General features: G+C 46.0%; 1 protein-coding gene across 10 annotated transcripts in view; it reads right to left on the minus strand.

Annotated features, from left to right (window-relative positions):
* Positions 1-13,848, minus strand: part of LOC134525528 (alpha-2-macroglobulin-like protein 1) — a 33,294-nt gene that overhangs the window by 10,477 nt on the left and 8,969 nt on the right. For 9 of the 10 annotated variants that reach the window (XR_010073810.1, XM_063356462.1, XM_063356518.1 and 6 more), the window contains 17 exons: positions 12,471-12,704; positions 11,552-11,615; positions 10,867-11,012; positions 10,154-10,300; positions 8,793-8,966; positions 7,127-7,232; positions 6,442-6,550; positions 6,122-6,347; positions 5,797-5,923; positions 5,536-5,657; positions 5,311-5,362; positions 4,906-4,989; positions 4,160-4,336; positions 3,123-3,204; positions 2,870-3,026; positions 1,371-1,445; positions 484-637 (listed from right to left, as the gene is read on the minus strand). Coding sequence is in view for 9 of the 10 variants with exons in the window: in XM_063356462.1 (XP_063212532.1) it covers positions 484-637; positions 1,371-1,445; positions 2,870-3,026; positions 3,123-3,204; positions 4,160-4,336; positions 4,906-4,989; positions 5,311-5,362; positions 5,536-5,657; positions 5,797-5,923; positions 6,122-6,347; positions 6,442-6,550; positions 7,127-7,232; positions 8,793-8,966; positions 10,154-10,300; positions 10,867-11,012; positions 11,552-11,615; positions 12,471-12,704 (2,236 nt within the window). In the remaining variant the exon portion in view is untranslated. The remainder of the gene's footprint in view (positions 1-483; positions 638-1,370; positions 1,446-2,869; positions 3,027-3,122; positions 3,205-4,159; positions 4,337-4,905; positions 4,990-5,310; positions 5,363-5,535; positions 5,658-5,796; positions 5,924-6,121; positions 6,348-6,441; positions 6,551-7,126; positions 7,233-8,792; positions 8,967-10,153; positions 10,301-10,866; positions 11,013-11,551; positions 11,616-12,470; positions 12,705-13,848) is intronic. The other variant, XM_063356472.1, reaches the window with a different exon arrangement.

A 13,848-nucleotide genomic window follows, 5' to 3' on the forward strand; every position in this document is an offset into this window, starting at 1 on the left:
AAGTCCATTTTTTCCAAGTTAAAGAGGCAAAAGGAAGAACCAAGCTCAGCATCACAACAAAAAGGTTGCATCCACCCAAGGGCCCTGAGCAGCAATGGGAAAGCAGTCAAAAGGTTTGAAATCTGCAAGTAAATGCCCTGACCAACAGCTGAATAGCCATGGTGAGGCAAGTTTCCTCTGCAAGATCTCTTGCACTATGTGTGAATTGCTGAAGAATGATGAGAGCACCACAACTCAAGTGAGTACTCTGGCCACACAAGTTAAGCATGGATCACTTCTGCTGCTTTCAGTTAGAAATTGTTTCCCAGGCCTGAGAAAACTAGAGACTATCACAGCTTCAATAAATTACCATTTTCTGACACGAAAGCCAATCTGAGAATAGTTAAACTTCCCAAATCACTGCAATTAAATCCTACAGATATCAGGCCTTAAACACAGTCGTTATCTCTAGAACCTGAAATCTTCTAAACAGCAGCAACCTACCGGTTTCCTTCTCCAGCATATCCAGGAGCTGCTCTCTCATCTCCGTGTCCTTAGCCAACGTGAAGACATAAGCCATCAAGGCCTTGACATAGCAGCTTGTCTTAGCAAGCGTTATGTTCTTGAGGCACTGTAAGGCATTATGCAGCATGGTGTCCTGAGAAAGGAATCCAAACCCAGTGAATTTCCACTGACTGCTTTTGGTTGTGAAAATCTATCCCCAACCCTCAAGTATCCCAGCTACATCCTTGATGTATTTCACTGCCAGCATATCTTTCAGGGCTGTGGAACATGAAGTAGAGTGGATAAAGCATCACTCGCTGTGGGTTGAAAATAAAGATGTGACCGGACAGTTCACTGGGACAGGGCATTGTTAATACACTGGACAATTCAGCTGTAGGAAGTGCCTGGTAACAAGTTGGCTCAAACCTGCATGCTGTGGATCTCGACTTCCGAGGGAGTATGAGGTTGTTTTCAGAACTGTACCAGTAAAACTGGAATATCAGCCCTTCCTGGCTAGAACAGTCTACGCTCAACTTGAAGATCACTGCTTATATTTCAGCTCTGAAGGAGGGGGTGTTGCATACCTGAAAGGTCGTCTTTTTTTTCCCTTCTAGTTATGTTGGTCAGTTTAACGAAAACTGTTGCCTCTCCCTGCAAGCCCTGAGCCATTTCCAGAGGCAATTGTTTCCCCTGAGATCAGTTGGGAATGGCCATAAGAGCTCCATACCCAAGTTAAAAATTTCCTGTTGAGCTTATTGTGTGCAAAGGTGGGACATGACAGAACCTTTCACCAGCTCAAGCTGGGTACTCCCTGAAACAACAGGTCTGGGGAAGAATGAAGGATGAAGCACACTCCTAAGCCCTGCAAGAGTTTGTAGGTGACTTACATTCTTCTCCAGATCGAGCTCCACCAGCATAGCAGTGACATAGGCTGTTAACGAGATTGTATCATCCACACCACCCTGCAAGTCACACAGACAGACATCAGAAAGGGACAAAACTAATCATTGCTTGCCTGTCCATAGTATAACCACTGAAACTACCTATGGATGGCATACTTGAGAGAGCACAGTAACATGCCTCTGGACATTCTTGGACATGTGGGGACTGAAGGAAAGCACTCAAGGCTCACTTACTGAATGTCATGAAATTCTGGTGTTAAGGGCAGCCTCAGAGCCACATTGTGCATACAGCCTAGACATGCCTTCTCATAGAAGGGCATGGAGGAAACTGTTGAGCTATGTATTTTATTAAATATGTTACAATTTGACACATGAACAAAGTTTTTATGATGCAGGGTTTGCACACAAGAAGCAATGCAAGTTTACATACAATTCAAGCAACTGTGAGAAGCTACAAGTTAATACGGGTAGACAGGTTCACAGGAGCCTCTTTTCCTATCAGATGACATTCGTTCTTGGGGAAGCTCTGCTTGCATCCTCAGACATGAGACAAGACTACATCTAAAATGAAGGGGGAAATTTGGGCTGAGATGCTGAGAAGCATCATTCACACTGAATAGCAAAAACTTTGAAGTGCAAGCAGGGCGGGGGGCAAAACCTATTCAAAAAGGTTCTGTTCAAATAGAAAGCAGAAGCTGAGAAATTAATGAAAGCCAGACAAGGATGAACAGTCTACACGTACACTCTGTTTTTATTTTGTACTGCATACAAATTTTAAGGAAAAAAGTGTAGCCTTTGTTCCGCTAAAATAGCAGCCTGCTTTCTTTCATAAACTTGCCTTGTATTTAATATGGGCAATTTTGCAATCCATCCAGTCTGGATTATTCTTACCTTTACAAAGACAATGAACCCAAGTATTGCCACTTGCATGCACACCGTTTGGTACCTGAGTACTAGGGCATGTTCACCAAGAGTTTGATTCATTTCCAGCTAGACTGCAGGGATCATTTTGGGAATGCCAGGCTTCAGGAGAAGTCATACTTGTTGGGCAGCGGAGGGACAACTGAGTCTTCAGATAATCCCATATTAGAACACATAGTCAGGCCTATCTGGACAGTATCGTGCATCATAAGGCATGAGAAGAGGGAGAATCTAGCCAGGGTATTCTAGACAAGGACTAAAATATAAAGATATTTTTCCCTGTGCCCTTGAAGTGCCTTGGCACCGTTAGCCATGGTGCCTTTCAGATAGATTAAAAATGAAAAAAGCCTATCAGAGACTAAAACCTCACATAGAGGAAATGCCTGCTGTTCTAGGCCACACTTTTTCATTCTGCTCTGGAAAGCTGCCTTGGCTGTGCTAAGCCGTGGGGACATTGGTTTGTGCTACTGTGCACAGTGGAAGAGCCTGGGGAAGCAGCCCTGTGCCCCACACTGTGTTCCCGTTCCCATTCCCACTCCCACTCCCGTTTCTGGGAGCCGTACCTTCAAGTCATTGTTGAAGAGCTTCCCCACACTCTGGAAGCAGCCACTGGGCAGCTGGTGCTTCTGCAGCCAGAGCAGAGCACTTTTTACATGATCCTTATTGATGTAAATGTGAGAGCTGGCTTGTCCGAAGGACCTGGCTACGAAAGCTGTCAGCCTGTAAGCAGAGCACAAAGGAATACATGTCACAGACAGGAGCTGAACCACCAAGGACAGTAGGTTTATGGTGACAGTACCAACTTCGGTCACTCACCATGTGTTGCCCTGGTTGTCAGCTTTCCCAAAGGCGCTGTAGGAGCCATCATCATGTTTGTAGAGCAGCTGACGCTGGTAACCTATGAAGACAGGTGCCAAGACACAATTCTCAGTGCAAGGACCTGTAGCATTTTAAACTGTATCCTTGCTGTGGGAAGAAGGCTTCACCGCAAGAGACTTCACCAGACCCTACAGTCAGCGACGTTGAGGCAAACCTAACACCCCACAATTCCCCACGCATCCCACAGCATCAGCATGACAAGAGGCAGTTGCACAGCATCACTGAAGTGCGCCACACGGCTGCTCTATGTTACTGGAGCTACTATGTGCCAGTACTGTGGGTATCTGCCCTGCTGGTTTTGCAGAACAGGGACATGCTCCGCCACTTCATGTCTCCCTGTGCCCCAGGGAACCCTCACGGGCACCTTACTGTGAATGAAAAGAGATGTAGGAGTGAGGAGGAAGACTTTTCCTAGAGGGGAACATTATGAAATCTTGTTTGTTTTTCAGCACAACAGCTAGCTGGAACATGAGGCACATTGCAGAATCGGACACAGACAAGGGCACAGTATTAAATTCAGATTATATTGGACAGAACTGATGGCCCCCACAATATGTGTCCTAAAACACAGGGGAACACTAAGCTACTAAACTTCTATCTATCCCCAAAGGCCACTCTTTATTCCAAATAATAGCAGGTGCTGCCCTGTTTCCACAAGGGACTTCGTCTGCCTTGGACTGATAAGGGAACAAACCACAGGTATCATGTAATGATGGAGATCATTAATTACGCACACCCTTCTCAGAAAAGCAGACTTAATACTGCAATAACAGGCAGCGACAGACAACCTTCTTCTTCAGAAACATGTTTTTCCTTCCATGAGACATTTCCCTTATTCTCTGTGATATCTTCCTTTATCACAGCTCTGGCAGTGCTCCCACTCCCGCCTTGCACATCCCCACCAGACCAGTGCCCCACACTCTTGATGTATAGCACCTTCATTTTGCAGCAGAAGGAAGAAGGATGATGTTTACCTGTTCTCAGGAATATCAGTGCTTTATCTTCAATTTCTGGGTCCAGTTGTTTAGTCTTATTCAAGTACTGGAGTATGAAGATGTTTGGTGCAAACTGAACCATGTTCTGTTCACCACAGCCAAAGGGCAGGTCTAGCAGGTGGTCTAAATTTTGAAGTGCTGGGCCCATGATGTCCCCTTAAGTTTGAGGTGCAGGGTCAGGAGAAAGGAAAAGCACAGAAATTCAGCAGTATGAAATGAAGGGACTGCTGCCTTCTCTAAGCTCTACTGGGATCCTGGAAAAGAGCCAGCGCCTCACTGAACGGAGATGATTAAGATTTCTGCTGACCCCTCCTGGATTAGTCCAGCACAGAAAGGGAAGACATCATGATTCTGGGACAAGGGAGGGAATGTGAAGATGAGGGAATCTGAAGAAAGGTGAAGAGAGCTGTCATTCCTGAGTGGGTATCTAGGAGGGAGAAGAATTATAGAGGTTAGGTGGAAATCTGCAGGGGTGGTTTTGGTTCACTTAGGTGGATTGCAGTGAGAGAAGTCAGAGGAGATATCCCGCCATTTGGGGATCACCCAGGATCATTCTTTATGAGAGGAATAAATATTGAAAAAGATTACTTGATCCACATTTCTGAGGCCAACATCACACTCCTACAGTTTATCTCATGAGGAACTGGGTTGATACATCATTAAGGCCAAAGCGCTGTGCAAACCCTTCCCACTGGGGACCCAAGAGCAGGGAAAGCCTTTCTCACCAATCACAGACAAAGTGGCTCGGCCAGATCCCTCCAGCACTTCTGCAGGTAGTGTCAGGGAGAAATCTTCGGAGACAGCGTTATCTGAGGAAGGCAGAACCCAGAAATTTATCCCATGGAAGAAGTATCACACATAAGTGTAACATCCCAAGGAGACCCAGCTGAGACTTAGTGTGACATTGAGTCACAGCAGCCAAGGCTCGCAAAGAAATTCCTCAAGACAGGAAACTTTGCCAGGTAGAAGACAGACATGGACAAAATATAGCGCTTCTTCTCCCAGGCGGGAATGGTGCCACCAGCACTTGCTCTCTGACAAATTCCCTCCACCTCTGGGTATTTACAGTAGCCCTGTCCCTTCCATCTTGCTCTCATGATCAACAGTAGTCAGGGATTTTTGTCCCATACCTGCAGCACAGAGAAAGGCGTTTTGGGTCTTTTCTTGTGACACACCTCCTGGCTGCAGATAGAGATAGAGCAGTTTAGATAGGGAAGGCAGGAGAGGAAGTCACCCTGCCTCAGCAGACTTCTCTGCTTCCAAGAAGGGGCTAAACTTCCTCTTAGCATCTTGTTAACTGCCTCAGGGGATGACCCACTGTCCCCAGGTGTTCTCTACTCAGAGGTGTGACTAACCTTCACAAGCAGAGGTTTTATCACTGTGTCTCTCTCTCCTTGCAAAGGTGTCACAGCAATCCTGTTAGCACACAGATCGTGTGAATCTTCTGCCACGCTGCTCACCGTGACATTCACTTTGCCTGCAGGGAGCACGGGGACACATTGCTGAGCACTTGCGGCAGACAGCTGTGCCTATGGGCATCAGGAGCAGACATGCAGAGGCAGGGAAATCCCACTCGTCCACCCACTAGCTGCCACACATCCTCAGCTCCACCTCACCCAGCGTGGTGGCTGTCACATTCCACTCAAAGGTTTTTGCTTCATTGGTGCAGAGGCAGCTGGTGAACTGGCAGCCTGGACAGGCATTCACCTTTAGTTCTGGGGTCTCTGTGAGGGTGGTGCGCACCTGAATGTGGTGGGGTGTACAAGCACACATTGACGTAGCATTAGTACCAGGCACTGCACAAAGGAGCAAACACCATGGGTCATGAAGCGCGAGGCTGTGCTTTGTGGCCCGTATCTAGGGCTCCCGAGAAGCTCATAGCTTATCTCTGGGCTCAAGCTTTTGGTCCGACAGAGGCCATGTGATTCAGAGAATACTCACCTGGATGCAGTCCTTGAGGTAGTTGAAGACAGTGGCTTTTAGGCTGAAAGTCTCTCCTTGGATCACAGAGTACGGCAGTGACAGGTCTACAAAGAAAGGCTGGAAGACCCTAAGAGTAGCCAGAGGAGATAACCCAAAGCCAATATTAGCAACACAGAAGGTGTTGGCATTCCATTCTGTGATGGTGTCAGGTACAGCAACTTGGAGAGATGCTTGCCCCTCATCCCTACAGGAGGAAGACAATGAGGAGAACTTGCTCAGAAGCAATCAGAAGCCTCCAGGCATCTCTCTGGGGAAGGCAGGTAGAAGCTGTTACCAACCCAATGGAGACCAAATCCCAAATCCAGGTGTCTGGGAAAAGTGTCCGTGGTTTTGGCTTCTTCGTGTTATCAGAATGAGGTGCAGAATCACCACGGCTAACATGATATTCTGCAGAAAAGCAAGTGATACCTCAGAAAACAGCATATGTAGCTATGGGTGAAATTAGTTCTTCATTCACAGGCAATCTAACACAAACCGTGAATGCTTTGTGACACAGAACAAGAGTCATGCAAAGACAACAAGGGTTGTCATCTCAGTGAGAATCTGACACGATGTCTGTATCTTTGGGGAACACAGCCTTAGGGAGACAAAGTTGGATGGAGTTTAGCCTGAGGTTCAGTCCAACAGATCCAGCAAGTTTGGTCTGGATCCAGGGGGAGACAGCATGCTCAAATGAAGTCGCTCTACATTTTCTGTGAAGAGCACAGAACACAGGGACAGCCAATATGCACGAGATTTGCAATCTCATGTCAATATGCAGAGCCAATATGCACATGCACAGAGATTTGAGCTTTTATCTGTGATTTATAAATCAGGTCCATTGAACTGGACACAAGCTTTGTTCCTCTCATACACAAACAAGAGACATAGCAGAGTGAAAGTCAGCTTTCTCAGCTGCAGGCTGGCCAGAACTGGGAGAGGACAGACACTTCAGGCAAGGAGGTGGACGCATCCATTCTTTACCAACAACATTTTCTTTTCCAGAATACATCTTTTTCTCAAAGCCTGGTCGCATACAGGAAACTGGTTTCTTGATTCTAGTATTGGTTAATATTTTCATGCGCAATTTCTGGGAAAAGAGTGAAGAGAGTAAATCAATGATAAATAAAAGGGAACGGTGAATGTTGAAAACATCTCATGATAGCAGGTATGATAGTGAGGCTGGTGGTAGCTGAAACACTTTAAAATGCTGCTTTTTTATATACACATACATGGATTTACAGGCTTAGACTCTGGGCAATGCATGAGGAATGAAAACCAGCTTCTGGGGAATACTGGGGCCAATTATTACATTTCATAAAAGTAAATTTCAACAAGATCTGCCCTTCATATTCCTGACCCTAATAATGAGCCAGAGTCAAACGTCATATAACCCATGAAAAATTTAAGAGAAAAAAAATAATTAAGCTTTAAGTCTCCGCACAGTTTTAGAATGGAAAGATCTGACTGGCTCTTTGTTTACACACAACCATTCTTACAAAGGTTAGTACCAGTCCTGGCTTCGAAAACTAGCGGGGGAGCTCAGTCACAACTTAGTATAGATTCTGCTTTTGTGTGAATGAGAGTCAGGCTCTCAGGGCCTGTGATTCACAAGGTAGAAACACTGGACTGAATGCGCCCTAACGTGCGTGGACTGAGAAGAAGATATCACACCAAACGAACGCATTTGATCCTGTGAGCAATCTTCGCTTTCATTTAATGGTCTGCGAGTCACTGAGAACTCTTCCACTTTCTTAAAGTGCCAAACCCTTCATGGGCCTTCGTGAGAGCTTGTCCATGCCTGTGGACTTAGTCATATGCCGCAGGACAGTCATCTGTTACAGGATCACTAATAACTGAGATATAGTGGGATCTTCTTTAACTAGCATCTGACATAGTCTAGGAGTAAGCATCTGGAAGACAGCAGAGTGCCATGCCTTTGGGTGGAACCAGGGCCTGCATTTTTAAGCTAGAGTTCTGTCAGCCTGAGAAGCCCATGCAACTCAGAATCCATTTGGGGTTGGTTTTGGCGTGTTGTTACCCTCTTCTCCTATTTTGAGGTGATTTTACTTGCATATATTTCTTTAAACAGCATTCTGTCAGAAGCAGCACTACTTGGGTTTCAGTTAGCAGGCATATTGTTAATCTTTTTCTGGCTTTTGTCCTTGTTAGCAGATTAGCTTGTGTTGTCATTTGTATTGACAGTTAGCTTTAAAGCCAAATTGTGAAGGACTGCTTTGTAGTAAAAATGCTTTGAGAAGTAAGAAGAGACTCAATGAAACACAGAGTAAAGAATTTTGCAAATAACATAATAGCCAAACAGCTATCGGTCAAAATATGGTGCGGTGCTCAGGTCTTACTGAGATATTCTTGCCACTCCTCCCTTGTAGATATGGTAGCCTAAACTAACTTTGTTCATTTTTACACTGTCTTTTCCTACTCAGGTGTTTTGCACTATGCTTACTCATAAGTTTCATCTTTCCCCATGGTCCCTGAACGAGCGTGGCTACACTGAAGAACAGGGTACGGATGACTTGTAGCAATGAAAGCCAGGGCAGCTGAAGTTTGCTGAGGGAAAATTCTTGTAGGCATTCAAGATGACATACTGGCAACCACTGGCTCAGGAAAAGTTTGGTGCAGTTGTAGATACCTTAAACAGATTAAAGACATCAGCTTCACTTTGGTACCATGATGCTCCCATCCGAGTCTTTTTGTGGAGACTGGACTTCTGGGGCAGACAAGGGTATGCCTCAAAGTCTTCCAAGTGATAAGGGAACCCTCGACCTCCAATTGCAAAGCTGTCATCAAAGACCTCCTCATACAGCTGCAATGGAAAAACAGAGGTCTTCATAAGGAACTGGCCAACAAGCATGTGTATGGGTCAAATATTTGGATTGTAGCCCTCTATTATACTTTGTAAAGATTTGCAGTTGAGGAAGTTGGCACTGGCCTGGCTTATACTGAAGGACGTGAAGCCCAAGGAGTGGGGGTAGGCAAGTAGCTCTTAGTCTGCAGACTTTCATCTCTGACAGTTCAATCCTTTTAACTCTAGGGTATAAGATTGGGATAAAAACACATGATTCAGTTTGAGCACAAGGCATTGGCACACCTGACTTACATATTTAATGATTACTACTTTATATGCCTGTTAGTAGATGATGCAAGTGCTCTGCACTAGAACAGCATTCCTGTAAAATGGAACATGAGATCACATTGTGAGTTCCATCTACAGGTGCAGCAAGTCTCCCTGGATTTGGTGAGGCTTCTTTGTAACAGTCTGGCCTCCTATAATTTACCTTACAACTTTTCATGAGGCATATACATATGTATTATCTCTGGTATACATCCTGGAGTTATGTTGGGATTTTCAATTCTTGCAGTATTTTTGTTCTAAGTTGTAAGTTCATTCCTCTGAAACACACAGCTGCTTTCGGGTGAGTTTCTTCAACCCTTCTAGATTTTCAGAATGCACCCGGGTGCCAACAAAATCCTAACCACTTTTCACCAGCCACCGTGTGCACTGGGTGCTGTCCCCTAGCTACTGTTTTCCAAAGAACTGCTCAGGTGCTCAGCCATCTGTCATATGGTTACAATTCAGCAATGTTTGGGGCAGAGGGATAGGAGGACCCTACTGGGGCAAAATTCAGTTTCAAAGGTTTAGCCTCACTGCCTGGTGGAAGATGGAGGAGCAGAGAGAAGGTGGATGCGAGGAAAGCTGCTAAGCACTCTCCCTCCAAGTGGAAAGCACCAGCATCTCTCTGAAGCTCCTCTCCCTGCCTGCCCCTGCAGCGCCGTGTGGTGTCCACCACTCCCCAGGCAGAGGTCCACAGTGCAGGGCTGATGCATGAGGAACATGATCACCACATGCTCAGAAGAGGCTGAGGAGGGGGAATGCCAGGGCATCCACCTAACACTGCAGCCATGTCCTGGGACAGACTATGGGCTTCCTCCCACAAATGCATGGAGAGAGAAGGACACACTAGGGTCTTGGTCACGGCAGGCCGCACTCACTGTGTTTGCTGTTAGGGTATTGTTATTTTTCAGGAGGACACTCTTGTCAACAGCTTGGACAGAGCACAGGGACCCTGGAGCTGCCTTGAGGTCCAGACTGACTTTTGATCCAGGGACTTCCTCCTTGCGCGAGAAGTCCAGTGCCACCTGTAAAAGAAGACAGAGTCAGGGGGCTTATTGTTGGAGAGTGGGACTCTGTGACTCTCGGGTGTCTGGGCAGCAGAGGGAAAGACAGAGAATAAGGTAGCAAAGGGGGCTGAGATGCTGAGACAGGCCCTTCTGGAAACCCATTGGGAAGGTTCCTGGGGCTGCAGTGTGTACAGCCCGGCCAGCATTCCCCTACCACCACACATCCACCACCCTCTGATCCAGAGCTATCACAAGGATCTAAGCAGGCAGGCTTCTCTTTTGTGTTAGGGAGAGCACAGGGGACAGTGTGTTTCCAAGTCACGGGGAATGGGGGGAGAAAACAGAGTTCCAGGAGGGACCTGGTTTACTCCTTGGGAAAGGCTTGGCAGCTGGTGTCAGGGAGGGCAGGACTATGAATTCAGGGAAGAAGGAGGTTGCCTGTTTTGTTTCCCAGACAAAAATACTGGGCATCTGGTTTGGTGTGTACCCAGCTTATACCACTTGGCTGGAGATAAAACAGGACCAGGAACCACAGTAGGTCAGAGCACATCAATGATGTCATCACACTCTGTGTTTCTACTCACCTTGTGTCTAAAGCATTTTTCTACTTCAAACTCTTCCACATCAGCCACCACCTCTCCATCCAAGAAGACTGCATACAGTAGAAGCTTGATGTCAGGGAGGAAGTCATTACCAATAGTCAGAGTCAATGAGAAGGAGCCCTGCAGATCTGTACAAGATACAAGCAAGGAAGAGGTGGAAAACATTCAATTGAATCAACTCATTGGTGTAGGACACACAATAAGAATCAAAAGAGAGAATTTAATAATTTCTGTCTCTAGATAAGAACATCCCATGCAGACACTGATAAAGGTTAACAATAAACCCAGGATACTGGCCACATCTTTGGCTCAAAGTTGGCAAAAATATTCCTCTTCCCTACTGCACCTTAGGGTGCAGTTGGTTGCCTTAAACAGGCAAGCTACACAAATTTTGTATCTTCTCCAAAAATACAAGCTAGCAGTAAAGTCATAAGCTTGGATATTAGATCAATTAGACAATGCAGAAGAAGGACAGTCACCTAGAAGGACACTAAACTGCATACGAGAGGAGATTGTGTTGGTCTAATGAAGTGGAACACCATAAGAACTCAGTTCAATAGCTCCCACCCGTGGATAAGAATAACACTTGCAAAGATTGTCACCGGATAGCGGTTGCACTTTTCTGGGATGTGTTATGAGGCACTCAACTTCATGCCATTCTACTCACTCTCCTGCTGGAGAATTCGCACCTTCTTCTCTCCACTGAAAAGGATCTTGCCTTTTGCTATCACCTGAAGACCAAAGAGAAGAGCCATTCAACAGCCTGAATTCTGAAGGCGTGGGGAGAGTTGGAAAAGCACAAGAGAAGAGAGACAGATGTCTGCAGATGTTGCCACAGAAGTTCCTCTGGCAGGACGTGACCTAAAGAGCTCTGCAGCAGAGATGGTGATAGCATAGCTGGGAAGGTACTTGAGAGGTGTTGGTTAGGCAACGAGAAGACATGTCTGCTTGCAAAGCCAGAGTTACATCTGAAGCTAAACAGCAGTTGCTCTTAAGCCTCAGTGAACTCTGATCTTCACATTACTAGGGTACAGTATGTTTTGACTGTATGAATAAGCCCAGTTCAGTAACCAAGACAGCCATAACCTCTCAGCTAGGCTGTACTCGCACCCTTGATTTGGACTCAGTTTCTTGAAAGTGGACTTCATCAAAACACGATTACATACCTCTAAAGTGCATCAAGGCCCTGTGCAATTTCAAGACTTTTATTGTAAAGACACAGGCCAGAGGAGGTCAGCTGCTCCAGAGCTTGCCTCTTAGTTCACAGACAGGTGGAAGTCTGGGGCATACTTGCTGGGCAGAAACCAGGCTAGGCCTCCACTGTCACCCATATGAACATAATAGAAAGTAGGGTGAACGGCAGGCATTTATCACCCAAGCTTATGTCAAGGCACTCCTAACAAAGCAAAGCAGCTGGGGTCTAGGAGCAGGTCCAGGAACTGGAAAACAGGAGGACATCTGGGGAGAACAAAACTCACAAACTGATTTATACCGGCCTGGGAGCAGCTTACCCTTTCCCGTGAGTATCTATGTGCTATGTGAGAAGGATAAAGTACCAGTAAGCATCATCTGTCTTCTGTGCTCACCAAGTAGTGGAAATCAATGTGGTCTGCATCAGAGCTGAGTTTATTTCGGTCAAGGATATAATCCACCTGCACTTCGTGCTCTTGGTCACAGGGCATCACATCGTTCCTGGCCTTTATCTCAAGGAAGCTGTTGCTCTCAGAGTAGAAAGCTTTAAGCCAGTGGAAGCTATCCTCGACTCCTGAGTGACTTTCAGAAGAATTCTGCTCATCATGATTTCCGAGGTTGTAGGAACCCTTCAGAACACAAAAACAGGAGTTGGTAATCAGTATCAAGTGATACAAAGGAGCTTGTACCCCTGCTGAAAACACTTAGTTATTACCTGAGCTGATGGCAGACCACACATCTGTATGCTTAAAATATTCTTTTTTTTATACGGTATTTCACAGTCTCTTATGAGACTTTCTCTTATGAAGTTCTAGAAAAAACCTAGATCAAGTAGATTTGCCCACAATCTCATTTTTCCTCCTTTATCTTTCCACATCCCACATCAGACTTTAACCGAGCACAGCACCTCTGTTTTCAGTTTTTCAGTTTGCATTTCTGGTCAGATGCCCTGAAGCACAACAGGCACCAAACCAGTTTTTTTATGGTGGAGTTCTACTTCTCTCCAGAGAATTTAGGGCTCCGCGGACAATAGCCATAAGCGTAGGAACAAGAACTTGAGCCTGTCTCCAGGCTCACTGGGGTCAAAAATCTACCTCCCAGATTACAGAACCTCTGATCACCAAATCCAGCCCAACTGAAATTAGGGGACGTCACCCTGGGTAGACTGAGGGTCTCAGGGAAAAACATTTGGAGCAATGGTTCCAGCCTCTGAGAAACTGGTGGCAATAGGAGATTGTACTGCTTGGGCATGAATCCCACATCAGCTGCAGAAATGCGGATAGCGGGAAGATGGGTATACTGCCAGACTGGTAACAATGAGCTCCAGGTGTAGGATAAGAAGTTGTGAGGAAAAGAAGACAAGTACTTCAAGGTCTGGTATTGAAAGGGGGGTCCAGAGCTACCTGACAAGCTGATCCTGGACAAGCTATGTGCTGCTGCAGGGCACGGGCAGCCACTAGAAGTCGAGCTCAACAGAGACAGGTGTCAACTGCCAGTTCTACTGAGCCACTTCCAACGTGTCCCAGAGTGGAGGAAGGGGAGATTTCCTCCTTTTCAGATTCAGTGTTCAGATTAACAGACGTTTTTAGTGGAGTCAAAGGAAGGTGAGGGGAGATGATACAAAAGATTAGGATCATGCTCCAGCTCAGGACAGTAGAGCACCTTTGGTAACCATTTGGCTGAACGGTTGCAGCACAGCCTCCAGTTTCGCTGAGGAGATGGCACTGAAGAGTAATTAAAGATCATTCTACAAATGAGATCAGGAGCCAGAGG

This window comes from Chroicocephalus ridibundus, chromosome 1 (genome assembly GCF_963924245.1).
Source record: "Chroicocephalus ridibundus chromosome 1, bChrRid1.1, whole genome shotgun sequence".
NCBI lineage: Eukaryota > Metazoa > Chordata > Aves > Charadriiformes > Laridae > Chroicocephalus > Chroicocephalus ridibundus.